General features: G+C 47.3%; 1 protein-coding gene across 1 annotated transcript in view; it reads right to left on the bottom strand.

The window, feature by feature from the left end:
- The window catches only part of dok7b (docking protein 7b), a 62,014-nt gene that overhangs the window by 4,754 nt on the left and 36,169 nt on the right, over positions 1-21,091 (bottom strand). The window contains exons 9-13 of the mRNA XM_055630567.1: positions 7,990-8,084; positions 6,635-6,799; positions 5,308-5,369; positions 4,770-5,052; positions 2,208-2,265 (exon numbers count right to left, since the gene is read on the bottom strand). Coding sequence (XP_055486542.1) covers positions 2,208-2,265; positions 4,770-5,052; positions 5,308-5,369; positions 6,635-6,799; positions 7,990-8,084 — 663 coding nt within the window. The remainder of the gene's footprint in view (positions 1-2,207; positions 2,266-4,769; positions 5,053-5,307; positions 5,370-6,634; positions 6,800-7,989; positions 8,085-21,091) is intronic.

The raw sequence follows: 21,091 nt of genomic DNA, 5'->3' as shown, positions 1-21,091 counted from the left end.
GCTGTCAAAGTCAGCGCCGCCAGCAGCTGGAAGCTCCCACCACCCGTAGCTGGAAGCTCCGCAGACTACAGCTTCACGGTATTCAAAGTCGGCAGTCCCAGCACTCCGGAGCTCCAACACGGCGATTCACGGTAAGGCATCGCTCGCCACTCCTCAATGGAATCCAGTGCTGCGCCGCTGCTGAAGCTGAAGCTCTGGCCAGTCTCCGGCAGGAAAGGCCACGCCAATCCAGATGGTAGGCCGCGAGGAGGGGGCGAAGATGCAGCTCAGAGAATAGTCGCAACACTTCACCCCCCCCCCATAAAAAGGACTAAAAAAAGACATCCAAAAACAAACTTTATAACAGACTAAAAATAACAAAAAGAATGACAGCTGCAGGCGAGGCAGCCAAACTCGATGGCGCCACCACTCGATTCACAGTCAAATATAACATTGATGAATACTGCTGCAATCTTTACACAACCCAAAGAGAACAGTATTATATAAACTTAAGACTCATACAACATAGAAACAGGCCCTTCAGCCCAACTTGCTTGCACCGAGCAACATGTTACATCTACACTGGTCCCACCTGCCTGCATTTAGCCGATATATCCCTCTAAACCTGGACTATCCATGTACCTGTCTCTGAAATGTCGCAATAGTCCCTGCCTCAACTAACTCCTCTGGCAGTTCGCTCCATGCACCCACCACCCTTTGTGTGAAAAAGTTACCCCTCAGATTCCTTTTAATTATTTTCTCCTTTACCCTAAACCTATGTCCTCTGGTTCTCGATTCCCCTCGTCTGGGCAAGAGACTATATGAGTCTATCCAATCTATTCCTCTCATGATTTTATACACCTCTATATGATCATCCTCCTGCGCTCCAAGGACTAGAGTCACAATCTCTCCCTGTAGCTCAGACCCTCGTGTCCTGGCAACATCCCTGTAAATCTTCTCTGTAGCTTTTTGAACCTGACAACATCTTTCCTATAACATGGTGTCCAAAACTGAGCACAGTGCTCTAAATGTGGCCTCACCTCGTCCTTATATAACAATAACATGACCTCCCAAATTCTATATTCAATATGTGTCGGAAGGAACTGCAGGTGCTGGTTTACACCGAAGTTAGACACAAAATGGTGCAGTAACTCAGTGGGACAGGCAGCATCTCTGGAGAAAATTAATTGATGACGTTTCGGGTCGGGACCCTTCTTCAGTATGAAATACTTCCTTGTCGCGAAAGAACAACTCTCCACCTGAAGAAGGGTCCTGACCTGAAAAGTCCTATCCATGTAAGCCAGAGATGTTGCCTGATTCGCTGAGTTACTCCAGCACTTTATTTCTTTTCTTTTTTTAAACCAGCATCTAGTTTCTTGCTTCTACCCGCCAACTTCTATGCTCCTTTCTCCACCACCACTTTGCTTTCTGACTCATAGTTTAGAGATACAGCATAGAAACAGGCCCTTCGGCCCTGTGTCCACACTGATCATCAAACAACTGTTCACAATAGTTCTCCCCACTCATCCACTCCCCATACACAAGGGACAATTTATAGAGGCCAATTAACCCAGGTCTTTGGGATGTGGTTTAAATAGGGTAAATGCAGAGTCTTTTACCCAGAGTAGGGGAATCAAAAACTAGAGGACATAGGTTTAAGGTGAGGGGGGCGAGCAGACTTAGGGCATTCGAGTCTATGCCATCATTCAACTATGGCTGATCAATTTTTCGCTCTCAACCCCATTCTCCTGCCTTCTCCCCATAATCTTTGACACGCTTACTAATCAAGAACAAATCAATTTCCGCTTTAAAAATACGCAATGTCTTCTGTGGCAGTGGATTCGCCTCCTCATCCCCATTCCAAAGGTACGTCCTTTTATTCTGAGGCTGTGCCCTCTGGTCCTTGTCTCTCCCACTAGAGGAAACGTCCTCTCCACGTCCACTCTATCTAGACCTTTCATTATCCGGTAGTTTTCAATGAGATTTCCCCCTCATCCTTCTAAACTCCAAGTATCAAACGCTCCTCATACACTAATCTAATTATCCCCAGGATCATTCCCATAAACCTTCTCTGGACCCTTTCCGACGTCAGCACACCCTTCCCTGGATACAGTCGGCAGCCCAAGACTTTCACCTTCACTGCTACCCTCAGCTTTCGTGAAGACATTTGCAAAGCTCTCATTTCCCTCTCCCTCCACAAGTCCTCGTAGACATTTTGAAGTGTTTACCCGATAGTTTCTTGGTGTCAAAGCTGCCTGACGTCTCATCGTCTGGAAATCCTTTCTCCTGAAAACACAAGACGTTTAGGAAACAGGTTAAATTATCACTGGAAATGACACAAAGTGCTAGAGTAACTGAGGGTCAGGCAGCATCTCTGAAGAACTTGGATAGGCGCCGTTTCGGATCAGGGCCCTTCTTCAGTCAGAAACCTCCCTGTTCACCAGAGTTGCTGCCTGACCCACTGAGTTTACTTTCTCTGTGTGTTTTTATTTGTGAGCCAGTATTTGTAGTTTAGTTTAGAGGTATAGTATGGATACAGTTCCTTCAGCTCATGCCGAACATCGATCAATGGTTCACACTAGTTCTACGTTAAGCCATTTTCACATCCACTCCCTACACACTAGGGGCAATTTACAGAGGCTGATCAACCTACAAACCTGAACTTCATTGCAGGAGGGAATTATTTCATACTGAAGAAGGATTCCAACCCAAAACGTCACCTATCCATTTTATCCAGAGATGTTGCCTGACCCCGGTCAGTTACTTCAGTATTTTGTGTTTATCTGAGGTATAAACCAGCATCTTTTTATTACAGGTATAATACAGAGAAATATGAGGTGTTGCATTTTGGAACGTATAACATGGGCAGGACCTACACCATGAATGGTAGGGCTGTGGGGAGTGTTGCAGAGGGATCTAGGAGTGCTTGTGGATAGTTCCTTGAAGATGGCGTCACAGGTAGATTGGGTCAAAAAGGCTTTTGGCACATTTTGGCTCAGAGCATTTTTAAATAGAGGTTGGGAGATCATGCGACTAAATTATCACTGGGATGCCGATACAATCCTGTGCGACAGAACTAAGCTGAGCATTGTGCAATGTTCTGAGGGCATCCATATTGCCTTTGTATTTACTGATGGAGGCATCCATTAGGGTTCACAGAGCAATCACATTCCCTTCTAATTCTCCCTGCAACCTATTCTCCACACATTCATATCAAGTTACTGAACATATTCATAGGGATTTCACACAAAGGGTGGTGGGTGTATGGAACGAACTGCCAGAGGAGATAGTTGAGGCAGGTATATTTAAAGCATTTGGACAAGTACATGGGTAGGAAAGGTTTAGAGGGATATGGGCCAAAGTTGGGCAGGTGTAGATGGGGTATCTTGGTCGGCAGGGGCAAGATGGGCTGAATGACCTGTCTCCGTGCTGTGTGACTTTCTTCCGGTCGCGATGCAGCTCTGTCCCCAGGGGCTAAGCGTGAGCCGCAACAGCCGTGACACTGGAACGTGCTGTGGGTGAAGAGGGGCTCGCTGGTGCACTTTGCGAGTCAGGTGTGGGGTGCGAAGTTCTAAACGGGGCTTTAAATGGTGGGGGGGGGGGGGGGGGGATGGTGGGAGCTGGGGGGGTGGGTCAGCAGGTCATTGCATTCACATTCAATCTACATCTTATATTTGTTTTATTTAAGTTTCTGGCACTCCATGGCGCTTTAGAGCCACTGGAGGAGTGTATTGTCGTTTCATTATCACGTGACCTACGCTGGATAATCTGGAAAGGCTCTGGAACCGAGGGTGCCAGGATATCACTATTCACCCTTTACCAGCAAAAAAAATAAGGAGAGCAGCTAATGTTTAGTTTTAGTTTAGTTTAGTTTAGTTTATCGATACAGCTCAGAAACAGACACTTTGGCCCACTGAGTCCATGCCGAACAGTGATCCCTGCACACTAATGCTATCCTACACACACCCTAAGGACAATTTACAATTTTTACCGAAGCCTATTAATCGAAAAACCTGCACACCTTCGGAGTGCGAGAGGAAACCGGAGAAAACCCACACAGCCACATATAGAACGTACAAACTCCGTAATGTCAGCACCCATAATCAGGGGAAAAAACGTGTCTCTGGCGCGGTAAGGCAGCAACTCTTCCGCTGCGCCACCCGTACCACCCTGCACGCACACAGTGTATGTGTGTGAGGATGTGAGTGCATGTGTGAGTGTGCATGGTGGTTGTGTGTGAGAGAGAAAATGTTCGTGGTGTGTGCATGATCATGTGTGTGGCAATGTATGTGTGTAAGTGGCCATTGGTGTGTGTGTGTGTGTGCGTGTGCGTGTGCGTGTGCGTGTGGTCATCTGTGTGTGGTCATCTGTGTGTGGTAATGTAAGTGTGTAACTGGCCGTTGGTGTGTGTGTGCGCATGGTCATGTGTATGGCAATGTATGTGTGTACGTTGTCATTGGTGTGGGCATGGTGATGAATGTGTGAGTGTGAGCAGTGGTGTGTGTAGACCTGTGTGGGGATCTTGACATGTTGGGACATCGCTACAGGCAGCTTCTGCAGATCTACAATCAGTGTGGGAGGATGCGGCGCCCACCTTCACTCTGTTCATTACTACCAGGCCCAGGGATCATTCGAGGGGAGGAGAAAAGTGTTGATTTACACAGAGCTCAGCGCAGCAGCAACCATTCACCCATCTAGTCCATGCTACCATTTCTGCCCCTCTCGAGCTTGCTGCTGGGACTGGTAATGATTCCTCCTGTCCTGCAGTAGCACAGTCATTGACTGTTCACCTGCAAACCGCAGTCAAGCCCACCAGAAGGCCCAGTAGATCTGGCTTGCCCACCGCGGAGCTGCTTGTAAGGCCTGGCTCGCCCACCCTGAGTGGAGGGAGTCAGGCGGAGGGCCAGTAAACAAACCAAGAGTGGGGGGGGTGTCCAGTGCCTTGTCGGTGGAGTGAGCCGTAGGAGGTCCTGCAACAGTCTGGGGCTCGACTGGTCCGGGCGCCGTCCAAGACGCCAAGCGATGGAGAAGTGGCGGAGGACACCGCGGCTACACTTGGCCAGGCTGAACCCGCTAGGACAACAGGCCTTCATGGTCAGATCAAGAACTCTGCACTTTCAACAACTAGGACTTGAAAATGGTGTCAAAACTGGCGACTCTGTATACTGTTGCAGTGCACAACTGCTATACGCTTATACTGGATCTTAGATGCTTATCTAAGTGCTTATGTGTAGTAATGCGTACTGAACTACATACAAAAATAAATTGTACCTCGCTACATGTGACAAGAAAAGTACCTTTAACCATTGGCCACTCCTCGACACTTACCCGCTTTTGTTTCTCCGGGTGGCTGCCTTGCCCTCGGTGTGACTTAGATGTCCCGGGTGGACCTGTGAGCAGAAAGAGCAAAATGACAGCTAAAACCACAGCTTCAGTCAGATTTTGTTTCGTTTTTTAGTTTAGAGATATAGCATGGAAACTGGCCCTTCGGGCCACCGAATCCGCATCGACCCGTACACTAGCACTATCCTACACACCAGGGACGATTTACAACTTTTACCGATGCCAATTAACCTACAAACCTGTACGTCTTTGGAATGCGGGAGGAAACCAGAGAACCCAGAGGAGAAAGCCCAGGCGGGTCACGGGGAGAACGTACAAACTACATATAGACAGCACCAGTAGTCAGGATCGAACCCAGGTCTCTGGCGCTGTAAGGCATCAACTCAACCGGAGCACTGGTGGCTGATTGATAGGTGGGATTGAGTCATTGTGCAGGAAAAAGACACCTAGTTGAGTGGTGCTGCAACAGAAGGTCAGTGGTGCAATATCACCAGTTCCTCTGCCCTGCCAGCTCACACTGTACCAACTGTGACTCCTGGTTCTGGAGTTTACTGAAGCTATAACATGACTCCATGACTCTTATAGTCAACATCCCTACGATAGAGGCAAGCTTGCCCAACACCTTCTTTAACACCCCATCCACTTTTGTTGCCAGTTTCAGGGGTATATGTATATGCACTCCAAGATTCCACGTTAACTCAATGGTCCTTGGGAGCATAGAGCACAGAGCATAGAGATACAGCTTAGCATTAGGCCTTTAGCCCACCAATAACATGCTGACCATCGATCACCGAACACTCGTTTTAAGTCCTACACAATAGAGGCAATTTACAGAAGCCAATTAACCTACAAACCTGCATGCCTTCGGAATATGGGAGGAAACTGGAACACCCGGGAAAAACCTACGCGGTCACAGGGAGAACGTATAAACGCTGCACAGACGGCATCGAATCCGGATCACTGGCGCTGCGAGGCAGCAACCTTTACCACTGTGCCACTTTGCCACCCCATGGGAACCCAGAGGAATTCAGGGTAAAACCAGTCAAATGGAACGGAGGTCAGTGGTGAGATGTGCCATTGGGAGGCAGAGCAGGGATTGGGGACTGGGGTATTCAAAGAGAGAGTTGGGCTAAAGGAATCAAGGGATATGGGGAGAAAGCGGGAATGGGGTACTGATTTTGGATGATCAGCCATGATCATATTGTATGGCGGTGCTGGCTCAAAGGGCTGAATGGCCTACTCCTGCATCTATTTTCCATGTTTCAATGTCCCCTCCTGCACCCATCTCTTCTGTTGGCATGTTATTTTTTCACCAGGCAAGGATGTGCTTAACAGTGGTCGCACAGGCACACCACCTTGAGTGATCAGGTGTTGCTGTTGCTGCTCTGTGCTGACGAAGCTCCGTACCTTCTGCCTCCAGGAGGGGCTTCTGCTGTCCACAGCTGGCCATGTACTCATACCCTCCGCATTTCTCTGCCTGCAAGTCAAAACATTGCATCATTAGCCGGAGGGAATCTCTACCTCAGATAAACTTGAGGCATTCCCTGTCCTGAGCTGTTAAGGGCCTGTCCCACTTAGGCGTCATTTGCGCGTCATTTACATCATTTACACTCGCATGGCGTGCATTACGCGTGCATGGCGCATGGTGAGACGTGGTGGCGTAGGCAGTGACACACGGCGCTTCAGGATTTTGGGATTCACAAAATCTTCGCACGCGACCTGAGTGATGCGCAAATGACGCCCTAAGTGGGACAGCCCCTTTACTGTTTCCCAATTTCCTACTGAAAGTTTCTCTTGAGTTTACTTTAGTCGAGTTGAGTTTAGTTGAGTTATTATTAGAGTGATAGCACAGAATCAGGACCTTTGGCCCAACAGGTCCATGCCAACCATCACGCTAGTTCTATGTTATCCCACTTTCGAACCACTTCCTACACACTAGGGGCAATTCACAGAGGCTGAATAAGCCACAAACCCACCCGTCTTTGGGATATGGGAGGAAACCGGAGTGCCTGGAGGAAACCTACCCAGTCACAGGGAGAACGTGCAAACTTCACACACACAGGCAGCACCCAAGATCAGGTTCAAACCCAGGTCTCTGATGCTGTGAGGCAGCAACTCTACCAGCTGTGCCACTGTGCCGCGCTTGCAAATTCCCAAACTTGGATCCCCATCTTCAAGGATCACTGCTCTGTGTGTGAAAAAAACACATCAGTCCTCCTTATACTGTGCTGGCATTTATGTGGTTGCCATAGGGATCCACCAGCTTCTGGCTCATTACTCCTTTCTGACTTCTTAATAAATCTCAAAGTTAGTAATTCGATATTCACGGAAGAGTCTAGGACCAGAGGTCCCTGCCTCAGAATAAAAGGGCATATTTTTTGAACGGAGATGAGGAAGAATGTCTTTAGCTAGAGGATGGTGAACGTGTGGAATACTTTGCCACAGATGGCTATGGGGGCCAAGACTGGGTATTTTCAAAGTCGAGATTGACATGTTCTTGATTAGTAAGGGTGCCAAAAGGTTACAGGGAGAAGGTAGGAGAATAAGGTTATGGTTCTCTGGCGTTGTTAGGCAGCGGCTCCACCAGCTGTGCCACAGTGTCTGCCCTATGGACAGATGTACAAGACCAGGCAGTAGGCAGTAGGCACAGATGCCCTGATGCCTCACCTCCGACTGTTTCTCTGTTGGGAGTGACTCCATAAGTTCGTACATCTGCCCCGTCACCACTTTCGGCTTCTCTTCCTTTTTCCCTGTTTTTTTATCTGCAGGCAGAGCACAAACACGTCTATGAAATGCGTCCTCAAAGACAGACCTTCCTTATGTAGTCTCTGTGAGCGGACATGTCTACGCACTGTACCACCCTTATCTATAGGATACTTGGGAAAGTTCATGGCCAAACCACTGGCACCATCACAACATGGGCAACAAAATATGTACATTGGGATATTCAGCCAGTCATTAAACGAACGTGTATCAGAGGAACGATAATATAAAAGCTGGGATGTAACATTGAGGCACCAGTCAAACCGCATTTGGAGTATTGTAGGCAGATTTGGTCCCCATATCTGAGTAAGGATATTCTGGTGTTGAAAAGGGTCCAGAGGAGGTTTACAACAATAATTGCTGGAAAGATTGGGTTATCGTACGATGAACGTTTGACAGCACTGGCCTGTACTCGCTTGGAGTTTTGGAGGATGAGTGGGATTCTAATTCCAAGTTCCAAACAGTGAAAGGCCCGGAAAGAGGGGATGTTTCCACTAGTGGGAGAGTCTAAGACCGGAGGGCACAGCCTCAGAATAAAAGGACGTACCGTTCGAAAGGAGATGAGGAATTGTTTTAGTCAGAGGGTGGTAAGTCTGTGGAATTCGTTGCCACAGAAGGTTGTGGAGGCCAACTTCTGTTCCTATGGTTTATGAACTTATGACTCATTCAAAGCTCATCCTCAGCAAAATCTAGGATGCTCCCACTGCCTCCGAACCTCCGCCCCAACACTCTTAGTCATGCAGAGAGGAGACTTAGAGTCATACAGCATGGTAACAGGCCCTTCAGCCCAAGTAGTAGGATCATAAAATGAAGTTAATAGGGTTCCATCACTTCAATTTATCGTCTATTGAGAGATTGGTGCCCAGGATTGAGTCATTCATTGAGTGCACTGGGCATCAACAGAATGGAGAGGAGAAGAGCCATCAAGAACACCACAGAGGCAGTGGAGAAGACCTCGAGATGGCTCTGGATCCATGGGGAGGAGTGAATGCCTCATGAACATGTCGTGGTCTGATCAACCACGGCTGGGTCGCCTGGGTGAGGGTGTCTGATGTTGAAAGACCCGAAACACCCAATGACCCCAAGTTACATCACTGATGACGTGTTCAGGAGCATCAATAGATGGATTTTTAATCAAATAAAGGTTGCCATTGAAAACGAGTGATCCTCACTTCCCACAATCTAGTTGGCATGGAGCCATACAGTAAGCAAACAGGTCCTTAGGCCCAACTTGCCGACCAAAATGCCCCATCTAAGCTAGCCCCATTTGCCAGTGTTTGACTCATACATATCCCTCTAAATCTTTCCTATCCATGTGCCTGTCCAAGTTGTCTGATGTTACTGTACTTCAAACACTTCATTTGGCAGTTTGCTCCATGTACCTACCAACCTGTGTGAAAAGGTTGTCCCTTGAGTTCTTACTAAATCTTTCCCCTCACATCTTAGACCTATGACACTCATTCTTGGTTCCCCATTCTGGGGAAAAAGTCTCTGTGCATTCACCTTTATCTCTGTTTCTCATGTTTTTATACACCTAAAAAAATAATCCCTCAGCCACTTGCACAAGGAATGAAGTCCTAGCCTGCCCAATCTCTCCCTAAAGCTCAGACCATCAAGCCCTGACAACATCCTCATAAATCTTCCTTGCATTCTGTCCTGCATAATGACATTTTTCCTTTGGCAAGGTGACCAAAAACAAGCACAATACAGCTGCTCCTCGACCTACGATGGGGCTACTGTCTGATAAACCCATCGTAAATTAAATATATCGCAAGTGGAAAATACGTTAATACATTGCAATCATGTGACCAGAAGTGCCGAGCGGCTCGCTGCGTTAGCCGATCGTGGTCGAAATATCGTAAGTCAAAGCATCGTAAATCGGGGAGCATCTGTACTCCAAGTGTAGCCTAGCCGACGTCTTGTACAACTGTAACACAATGTCCTGAATCCTATGCTCAATGCCCTGGCTGATGAAGGTCAACTTGGCAAACACCTTCCGTACCATCTTCTCTACCTGTGACGCCACTTTTCAGGAAGTACGCTCCTGCACTGCGTGGTCTCTCTGTTCTGCAACACTCACCAGGGCCCTACCGTTCACTGTGAAACTCCTATCCTGATTTGACTTCTCTAACGGCAACACCTTGCACTCAAGGGACAATATGAATTAATCTCCATTTGCAATTCCTCGGCCTATTTACCTAGCAGATCAAGATCCTTCGGTCATTTTTAAACACTTTCTTCACTGTCTACCACACCACCTATGTTAGTGGTATCTGTAAAGTTTCGAACCATGCCTTGTATATTGTCATCGCAGCCCAGGCCCAGTCAAACAAACCAACCTTCCTTCCAATGGCTCCATTTACACTTCACGCTGCCTCGGCAAGGTCACCAGCATAATCAAGGATGAGTCGCACCCCGTCACTCCCTCTTCTCCCCTCTCCCAACGGGCAAGAGATAGAGAAGTGTAAACATTTACTCCTCTCGGTTCAGGGACAGTTTCTTCCCAGTTATTCTATCAAACAACTGAACCATCCAACCAACAACTAGAGAGCTGTCCTGAGCTACTATCTACCTCATTGGAAACCCATGGACTATCTTTGATCTGGCTTTACCTTGCACTAAACATTATTCATGTTATTCCCTTTATCAAGTATCTATAATGTGGATGGCTCAATTGTAACCATGTATTGTCTTTCCGCTGCTGGTTAGCTTGCATCAAAAGCTTTTCACTGTAAACTTAACTAAAGTCATTTAAATTAATAACGAACAATCTCTGTAGCAAGGATCTCAGCAAGGGCCACCACAATTTATTTCCTTGCTTTCCAAAAGGTCTGAGGGTGCACTTGGTCAGGCCCTGTGGATTTATCCACCTTAATGCACATCAAAACTGCCAATGCCTCCTCTTTGGTACTTTGCATATGTCCAAGACATCACAATTCACTTGCCTAAATTGCTTAACTTTTATGATTTTTTCCACAGTCAAAATCTGATGAGAAACATTCTCTAAAGTTTTCACCGATCACTTGTCGCTCCACACATAGATACCCATGCTGATCATTAAGGGCACCTATTCTCTCCCTTTACTCTTAATATACCTGGAGAACCTTTAGGAATTTTTCTTTACTCTGCCTTCCAGATCCAATGGAAACCAAGATGGCTCTGAAGGCGTGTAACGTCCATGGCTTTTTTAGTGGTGTGTAACGTCCATTGCTTCATCATCACTGGGTCTCTACATCCTACAGCACTTCACTAGAACGACAGCTTCACTAGAAGTACCTTCACTAGAACGACAGCTGTGACTACGGGTGCTATCTCTACGGAGTTTGTACCTTCTCCCCGTGACCGCGTGGGTTTTCTCCAGGTGCTCCGTTCCCACTCCCCACCACTCCAAAGACGTTGTTTGTAGGTTAATTGGCTGCAGTAAAAACTGTAAATTGTTCCTCGTGTGCAGTGTACGGGGTAAAGGCTGGTCGGCGCAGACTCGGTGGGCTGAAGGGCCTGTTTTCACGCTGTAACTTTAAAGTCTACTGTACAGTCAGTGGTCCAAAGTGGCAGGGTGGGCAATAAATGCTGACCATATCCCAGTGAAGTAACAAAATAATACTTAGTCAAATTCTGAAATTCTAAAACATACAGTGCACAATTTTCCATGCATCTTAGGAAAATCCAGGTGTACAGTTTAAGACTGCACCATCAAAACACCGCAGGCTTTAGCTTTGCAATATAATGCTGTTGGGATGGGAGGTCCAAGGCAAACCCAGTGACCATGAAGCGACAACAACTTGTCCATGAATGCATGCGGCTTGGAGAGAAACCAGATGGTGATGTAGTGGCCTCTTCCCTTGACCAAAGAGGTTGTGGGATTGGGAAGCAACGGTTGGAGACAAAATATTCGAGCCCACAAGTCCATACTCATGATGGCTGCTACGCCTACACTTTTTCATCCTGGAAACAAGGAACTGCAGATACTGGTTTACACAAAAGGGCCCTGAGTGCTGGAGTAACCCAGAGGATCAGGCAGCATCTCTGGAACAAATAAATAGGTGACGTTTTGGGTCAGGCAAACACGTCACCTATCCTCTACTTTGAAGAAGTTTTCCTCCTCTCTCCTACAAGAGTTCTGCAGCCCCTCTCTCGCTGCACCCCCTCTGTGATTCATTGTACCTCTTCATACCTCGTTTCCTTCTCCCCCGAGTCTGAAGAAGGTTCTCTACCCAAAGTGGCACCCCTTCCTTCTCCATAGAAGCTGCCTGACCCACTGAATTATGCCAGCATTTTTTATCTATCTTCACTTAACCATAAGACTCAAAATACCAGAGTAACTCAGCGGGTCAGGCAGCATCTGTGGAGAAAATGGATAGGTGATGTTTTGGGTCGGGTCCCTTCTTCAGACTGAGGATAGGTAAGGAGAAGAACTGGAGGCGAGTAAAGACCAGGACAAAGCAGGGCCAGCGGCAGATGACCTCAGGCAGGCACCTATCCATGTTCTCCGGAGATCCTGCCTGACATGCTGAGTTCCTCCAGCACTTTGTCGCCCTGATCCCATGATATTCACATTTACCTCCTTCCCATCGTAACCTGCCAACATTCAGTCAGGTGGCTACAATAGATCATAGAAGCACGGAACTGCAGATGCTGGTTTATACCAAAGAAAGGCACAGAGTGCTGGAGTAACTCAGCGGGTTGGGCAGCATGGGTGGAGAAAAAGGATAGGTGATGTCTCGGGTCAGGACCGTACACTCAGTCTGAAGAAGCGTCCCGACCCAAAACATGACCAATCCTTTTCTCTCCCAGAGATGCTACCTAACCCGCTGAGTTACTCCAGCACTTTGTGTCACATTTTTGCCCTGATCTCCTGACCTTCTTGTTCACCTCCTTCCCGTCGTATATTGCCAACATTTGTAATCGGGTGGCCACAATAGATCAGCGGACAAAGAGTCAGGAGACTGGTGGGCATCCAATGACAAAAGATGGGAAGGTGTGTAAAGCAGCCAAGAAGAATAAACACTCGTGAGGGGTTGGAGTGTAAAATTATGATTAGATAAAGTCTACAGACGGCAATCCTAATGCAGAGTGTGTGTCAGTATATTAAACAAACCAGGTCAAAACCAAAGAGGATTAAAGAAATAACTCATGCAAGAGAGATTTCAGAGAGAAACAAAGAAGACACGGTCACACAGACAAATGTTGGGAGATTTATCTTTATTGGTGACAAGAGGATATTATAAACAGCACACAAAACTAGGAAACACAGTTCTGTCAGAGGTGATTCTTCAGAGAGGGAGTGGGAAAGGACAGGGAGAGGGAGGACGACAGATACTCCAGTTGGTGAAGGGTTAATCATAAACACCAGTGGACATGCACCCGTGGTAAATACGGTGGGCACACCAACAAGTAACAGTCAGCATAGAGATGAGGTGATGGAGATGGATGGAGACACCATCAGGTGATGGGTTGCTTTAAGGACCAGAGGGTTGGATGCAGGCCATTCAGCCCATGCAAATCATGGCACATGTTAGGATAGGTGGTAACATTGAGGAAGGCAAAGATGCTAATGGGAGGTGGGATGGATGAAGGTACCGTAAGATGACAGTGTTATAAGGAAGGGAATCATTGGAGCATTGCTCAGGTTCACAAGCTTTAGGAGCAGCAGTAGGGCCATTCAGCCCATCGAGTCTACTCCACCATTCAATCATGGCTGATCTAGCTTTCTCTCTCCTGCCTTCCCTCCCCCCCCCCCCCCCCCCCAAAACTTTGACGCCCTTACTAATCAAGAACCTGTCAATCTCCACTTTAATAATACCCAATGGCTTATCCTCCATAGCCGTCTGTGACGAAGAATTCTTCTAAACAAATTATTCCTCGTTTCTTTTCTAAAGGCGTAATGGGCTCCCAACAATTCAACTGAATATTTTCAATCTTCGCTCAATCTTTGCCCATTGCTGTGGAAATTCTTCTTCCCAACAGTCCATCTGTTGGCTGTAATTTCTAATGGTTGGATTGCCCAGCTTTGTGCCATTATTATTGACTGTGCCCAATCGAACCCATCAAATTCCACCCCTCCCCACCCACAAGTTTCCTCTATGACTGTTCCACCTCCAGCAACTGGAAAGATGGCCAACATTGATCCAACCATCACAGTGTCGATTGTGCTTCTCGAATGGATGGAGATGGAAGGGGAGATCGGTTCGACAATGACTGTAAGTGAGACCTTGCAATGGCAAAAGGGGGAAGTCAGCCATTATTTTGAATAGTGGAGAATCTTGTTATGGGACACTGGGGAAATGGAACAGCAGACACTGGGTTAAGCTTTGGAATGACGGAGAAAGTGGCTGGGCAGTGGAATGGAGTCCTCGAGTCACACATTAAAATGGTCTAACTTGTGCACGTCAACCAAGATGCCCCATCAACGCTAGTCCCAATTTGCCCGCGTTTGAGCTACATCCCTTGAATAATGGAGACTCCAGTGAGGAGTGGAAGAAAAGGGAATGGTAGTGAGTCATGGAATCTGATGGGAGAGGAAGGTGGAGTGTGGGACTAAATAAGGGAAATAGGGGCGGCTGATGGCAAGAGAGGGGGGGGGAGGAAAAGGGGACATGGACCATGTGAAGACGAAGGGTGGATGGTGTGGGTGAGGAAGCAGCTGGATGGGGGGGGGGAGATGCTGAGGTAACAAAGAGTCTCTAGTTTAGAGATACAGCGTAGAAACAGGCCCCTCAGCCCACTGAGTCCATATCGACCAGCATTCACCCCAACACTAGTTCTATCCTGCACACCAGGGACAATTTACACAAGACAATTAACCTATAAGCCCTCACATCTTTGCAATGTGGGAGGAAACCGGAGCACCCGGAGGAAACCCACTGGGTCACAGGTAGAACGTACAAACTGTACACACAGCACCCATGGTCATGATGGAACCTGGTTCTCTGATGCCGTGAGGCAGCAACTCTACCGCTGGGCCATTGTGCCGTATCAGTGTGGGAGGATGAGGATGTGGGTGGATCGAGGGGCCGAGTGTGGGGGATGGCACCTGAAATTAGAGAATGCAACGTGAATGCATTTGGCTTGTAAACAAACTACTGAATTAAACCTACCCTATCCATGTACCTGTCCAAATGACAGATCCTGGGCATCAAAACTCATAAGCGATAGGAGAAGAATTAGGGCACTCGGCCCATCACGTCTACTCCACCATTCCATTATGGCTGATGTATCTTTCCCTCTTAACCTTATTCTCCTGCCTTCTCCCCATAACCTCTGACACCAGAACTGATCAAGAATCTGTCTATCTCCATCGTAAAAAATATCCAACGTCGTGGCCTCCACAGCCGTCTGTGGCAATGAATTGCACAGATTCACCACCCTCAGACTAAAGAGGTGAGATAGGAGGTGCTGTACCTTCAGAGGGGGAGAAACAGGTGAACAGTGGAACAGTAAATGAGAGGGAGAGGACACCCATGTTTAGGGGAAGAGTGTGGACCCTGTGGGTAATGGTGACCCTGGTTGGGGAGGGGGGTAAACTAACAATGTAGAGCTATGTGTTGGTTTACCTTCAATCAGGTGGCTGTGTTGGGCCAGTCCTGGCTTCCGAGAGGGGGTGCTGTATTCTGCGTGCTCCTGTGTCGCGGTCCTTGGGTTCGGGAGATACAGTCTTGGTCTGCTCCACTCCTCGCCGTGTTTCCCGGGGACTCCGTGTCCCCTCGCCTCCTCCACCTGGGGCTCCCGACGCTGTGGTGCTGGCTGGCAGATGTGCGGCTCTCCGGGAGCCTGCAGGAGCAGGTAGGGCTCGGCGGCAGGGTGGAGGGCGACTGCCCGGCGAGCGGCTGGCTCCCTGGTGCCGGGGAAGGTCCGCACCTTGGTCATGGCAGCCAGCAGCCTCCCGGGCACAGAGACCACCTGGCGGCCGTCTCCACCCCGCTCCAGCTCCCTCCAGACATCGCTCAGCGGCCGATACCCCTGACTCCGGCCCGTTCCGTCTCCCTGTCCCGGCTGGGAATGACCTGCGGCCGCCATGACCTGGTATAGGGGGTTGCCGGAATGCCTCAGCGGAGGGGCAGCTCCTTTGCCACCACCTCCGGGTGCCTTGGCACACTGCCCCCGGGGCACCGCCGCCGCGGTTCCACCCTCCACAGAACAGCTGCGCCTCAATGCGTAGCCCCCGGCAGCTGAATCCTCCTGCCTGTCTCTTGTCACACGGTGCTCGTTGAGGCGCCCGCTCCTGAAGTCCCACAGCGTGCCGTAACGGTCCCCAAAAACGCTCTGCCAACTCCCACTGTGTTTGACTTTGGTCTGGCCGGCCACCCGTCGCTGCTCCTTGCGCTGTACGATCTGGGACCTGAGCAGAGCGTACAGGTCGAATCTGCCGGCCTTCCCACCGACTTCCACACCGGACCCTGCTCCGTGACAGAAAGAGCCAGACACATTTTACAGAAGGTCGCACCTTTGGCAGGCGGGCCCACAGCACAGGAGGAGAAAGGTTCCTCCTCTTTACCACTATACTTCTCCAAATGCCATGCAAAAAGCAATGGCCGAGAAAGCACACCAATACCTCTACTTACCTGTGAAGGCTTAGGAAGTTCGGCATGTCCCCAACAAACTCTCACCAACCTCTACAGATGTGCCGTGGAAAGCATTTTATTGGGATGCATCACAGCATGGTTTGGGAACAGCTCCAACCAGGACCGCAAGAAATTGCAGAAAATTGCGGACACAAACCAGACCACCACGTAAACCAACCTCCCTTCCATTGACTCCATTTACACCTCACACTGCCTCAGCAAGACCACCAACATAATCAAGGGCGAGCCACACCTTTATGACTCCCTCTTCTCCCTTCTCCCATCGAGCAAAAGGTGTAGAAATGTGAAAACATACACCTCCAGATTCAGGGACAGTTTCTGCCCAGCTGTTATCAGACATCTGAACCATCCTACCAGAACTATAGAGCAGTCCTGAGCTACTATCTACGTGATTGGAGACCCTCGGACTATCTATGATCAGACTTTTCTGAAATTTACCTTGCACTAAAAGTTATTAACAATCTTCCCTTTATCATGTATCTGTACACTGCGGATGGCTCAAATGTAATCATGTATTGTCTTTCCTCTGACTGGATAGCACACAATGAAAAAGTTTCTCACTGTGCCAAGGTACACGTGACAATAAACTCAAGTCAACTGGAGAGGTGGAATGGGTGATGTTTCGGGTCGAAACCCTTCTTCAGACTGGTTGGGGATAAGGGCTAAGAGACAGTCTTGATGTATATTCACTTGATCACTAGAACCTGTGATGCTCAGCACAGAATCAGGCCCTTCGGCCCACCATATCCATGCCAAGTTTTTTTGCCCATCTGCACAAACCCATCTACCTACCCGAGGGGCCTATACTAAATATTATCCTGCACTTCTATTGGTAGATACCAAAATACATTTCCTGTGTGTAGGAAGGAATTGCAGCTGCTGGTTTGTACCGAAAATAAGATGCAAAGTGCTGGAGTAACTCAGCGGGTCTGGCAGCATCATCAGAGAAAAAGGATGGGTGACGTTTTAGGTCACAACCTTTCCTCAGACTGAAAGTAGAGAGGAAGGGAACTAGAGGTAAGAAAAGGCCAGATCAAAGCAAGGCCAGCAACAGATGAAAAGGTGGAGCAGTTCACATTTCCTTTGATCTATTTAAGTACCCTTCCATGTGTAGAGGTCCTTCAATGTAAGGTGACGGATAAGGACTTCAAATTAAAGTGTCGGGTGCAGTTACTCTGTTTAATCATCATCGTCCGTCTATAATTGCCGAGGGAATGTGTTGTGACTGAACCCTTCAAACGAGGGCCTTTGATACATGAGAGGGCGTGTGTCACAATATATTAACATCTTGTCCCAGTGCATCTAAGATCATCGCAAAATGTCATGAGGCAATTAGCAGCTCAGGGTGGTTGCTCAAACACTGACAAAATATTTCTTTGGACTTTACTTTAGACTTTAAAGATACAGTTCATAAGTTACAGGAGCAGAATTAAGCCATTCAGCCTATCAAGTCTACTCCGCCATTAAATCATGGCTTATCTATCTTTCCCTCTCAACCACATTCTCCTGCTTTCTCTTCATAACCCCTGACACCCTTGCTAATAAGGTCATAAGGTCACAAGGAATCGAAGAATTGGGCCATTCGGCCCATCAAGTCTACTCCACCATTCAATTGTGGCTGATCTATCTTTCCATCTCAACCCCCATTCTCCTGCTTTCTCCCCATAACCCCGACACCCTTATTAATCAAGATTCAAGAATTGTAATTTTGATAGGGCAAGGCCAATTAATAGATACATAACCAAGGTGGACAAAGAGAAGCTGTAACCTGTGACTGGTGAACAAGCTAGAAATGTGAATGATTCTCTCCGGCAAAGGTCTTTGATATTGATTCCCCTGCCTTTCCATCCTCACCAAATCAGATCTCGTTACTCCTATACTCTGCTCAGACTTGTTATCCAGACAGTTTTACAGCAACTTTTTTTAATTTTCTTTGCACTACCTGTTGTACTTGTGTCCGGCTTGATTGTGCTCAGGTATAGTTTGATTTGACTGGTTAGCACACCAGGTTTTTCCACTGTATCTCAGTGCACGTGGCAGTAATAAACCAATACCCACATCCTGTACAGATCGCTCTGCTGCAACATGATACAGGGTAGAAGCATTCCTGACAACGTTCATATTATAGTAAATTGTGTTATAAAAACAAATGCATCAGTGGGGGCAAAGGGGTTCAGGAAGCAGAGAGTGTCAGACTTAGTTACTTTTTCTGCAAGATTTTCAGAAAATAAAGGTTTTTCAATGTCATTTCTTTTTGATACTGCAAGCTAAATATACTACAGGCAATATGATGCATTGATAAATAGAGTATTATTGCTGAAGTGTCAATACATGCGATTGCTTGTCAATTTCAATGGCCTTCTGCCGTGAAACTGACAGACTATTATCAGTTCTTAAAAGAGAAATGGTGTCTGATTATTGCGGGAGGTTACAAGAAATTAACTTTTTTTTCCATCTCTACTGTTTAAATCTAAGACAGCTTTTTTACTGAATGTTAATTTCCAAAGTAACTTTTAAGTGGCTTTCTACTTCCCGATTGAAATTGTATTATAAACAAATAGGCCCGTTTAGTTTAGCGACACAGCATGGAAACAGGCCCTTTGGCCCACCGAGACCCTGACGACCATCGATCACCCATTTACATTGTTATCCCACTTTCACATCAACTCACTACTCATTAATTATTAACAGCAGATCTTTACTGTAGATTTAAGGGACATAATGTAATTTAATATTACCATGAAGAGGGTTAAACATACCTCACAGACCCAGCACCCCACAATACCATCGAGGTAAGGTGACCACCTAACATGGGCTCCCATAAACTCCCCTGCTTTTTTTTGGTGGGAGATGCAAACTTCGGTGTTCTTTTTCACCGTGTGAAGGAAATTTTTAATAGGTCTGTGGTCATGTTCACAGTCCTTGCTGATTCCTTGTACTCCAAAGGTGAGAATAAGCCAGTAGAGATCAGTGAAGTGCACTGATATGGTGGTCAACACAATCCTTCCAAATGGGTTAACGCAACAATCATAAGTTCATAAACGATAGGAGCAGAATGAGACCATTCAGCCCATCAAGTCTACTCCGCCATTCAATCATGGCTGATATATCTTTCCCTCTTAACCCCTTTCTCCTCCCTTCTCTCCATAACCCCTGACACCCGTACTAATCAAGACACTATCGATCTCTGCCTTAAAAATATCTATTGACTTGGCCTCCACAGTTTTCTGTGGCAATGAATTCCACAGATTCACCACAATCTGACTAAAGAAATTCCTCCTCATCTCCTTCCTAAAATGTCCTTTAATTCTGAGGCTATGGCTTCTGGTCGTAGACTTTCCTACTAGTGGAAACATGTTAGTGATACGACCACACCAGTAAGAAAAAGGATTTATCCAGAGTCATACAACGTGGAATCAGGCCCTTCAGCCCAAATAGCCTACACCGATCAACATGCCTCATCCTAAATGTTTCTTAAACGTGCAATAGTACCTGCCTCAACTATCTCCTCCGGCAGCTCACTCATACACCACCACCCTTTGCATAAAAAACAGTTCCCCTCAGGTTCCCATTAAATCTTTTCCCCCTCACCTTCAATCTAAGTCCTCCGGTTCTCGATTCCCCTACTCTGGGTAAAATAATCCGTGCCTTCACCCGATTTATTCCTCTCATGATGTAGTACGCCTCTATAAGATCACCCCTCATCCTCCGGCACTCCAAGGAACAAAGTTCTAGCCTGCTCAACCTCTACCTATAGCTCAGGCCCTCAAGTCCTGGCAACATCCATGTACCCTTTTCTCCACCCTTTTCAACTTGACAAGCTCCACCCCTTGCTAAACCCTGATAGACTTCCTTGTGAGCAAGGTGAGGCAGTTTCTTCCAAACATTCAGATATGTTCTATGTTTACTCAATATGCCTGCAACTAATCACCCTGTAGTCATGTACATTTATCTCAAGGTGAAACAAAAAATAGTTGTTGGATAAACTCAACGGCTCAGGCAGCAGCTGTGTGGATTGAAGCAGGGTTAAAGGTTGCAAGTCCATGAATGAACCCTTTCATGGGATCAGTTACCGGAACCTGTAGCCCCAACATCAAAAAACAATCTGAACTACTTCATTTACCAACACTTGGGATGTAGCCTTCTGTGCCATGGCGATTCATGTGCTCATGTAGATACTTGTGAAATGTTGTGTGAGTATATCTACCCCCCCCCCCCCCCCCCCCCCCGGATTAAAAATTTTGTGTCGAGATCCTTCCTCACACATTCTTCAAAAGAAGGACCCGAAACGTCACCTATCCATTGATGCTGCCTGACCCGCTGAGTTACTCCAGCACTTTTTCACGCTTTCATTTGTCCTTTTGCATTCTTGGCTTGTAAACTTGCAAACAACTAGACGCCCTTTAATCTCAGCTGATTTTAAA

The sequence above is a fragment of the Leucoraja erinacea genome, chromosome 3 (assembly GCF_028641065.1).
Source record: "Leucoraja erinacea ecotype New England chromosome 3, Leri_hhj_1, whole genome shotgun sequence".
Lineage (NCBI taxonomy): Eukaryota > Metazoa > Chordata > Chondrichthyes > Rajiformes > Rajidae > Leucoraja > Leucoraja erinaceus.
Note: the sequence above shows the minus strand (reverse complement) of the source record. Positions and strands in the feature narration are given on the sequence as shown.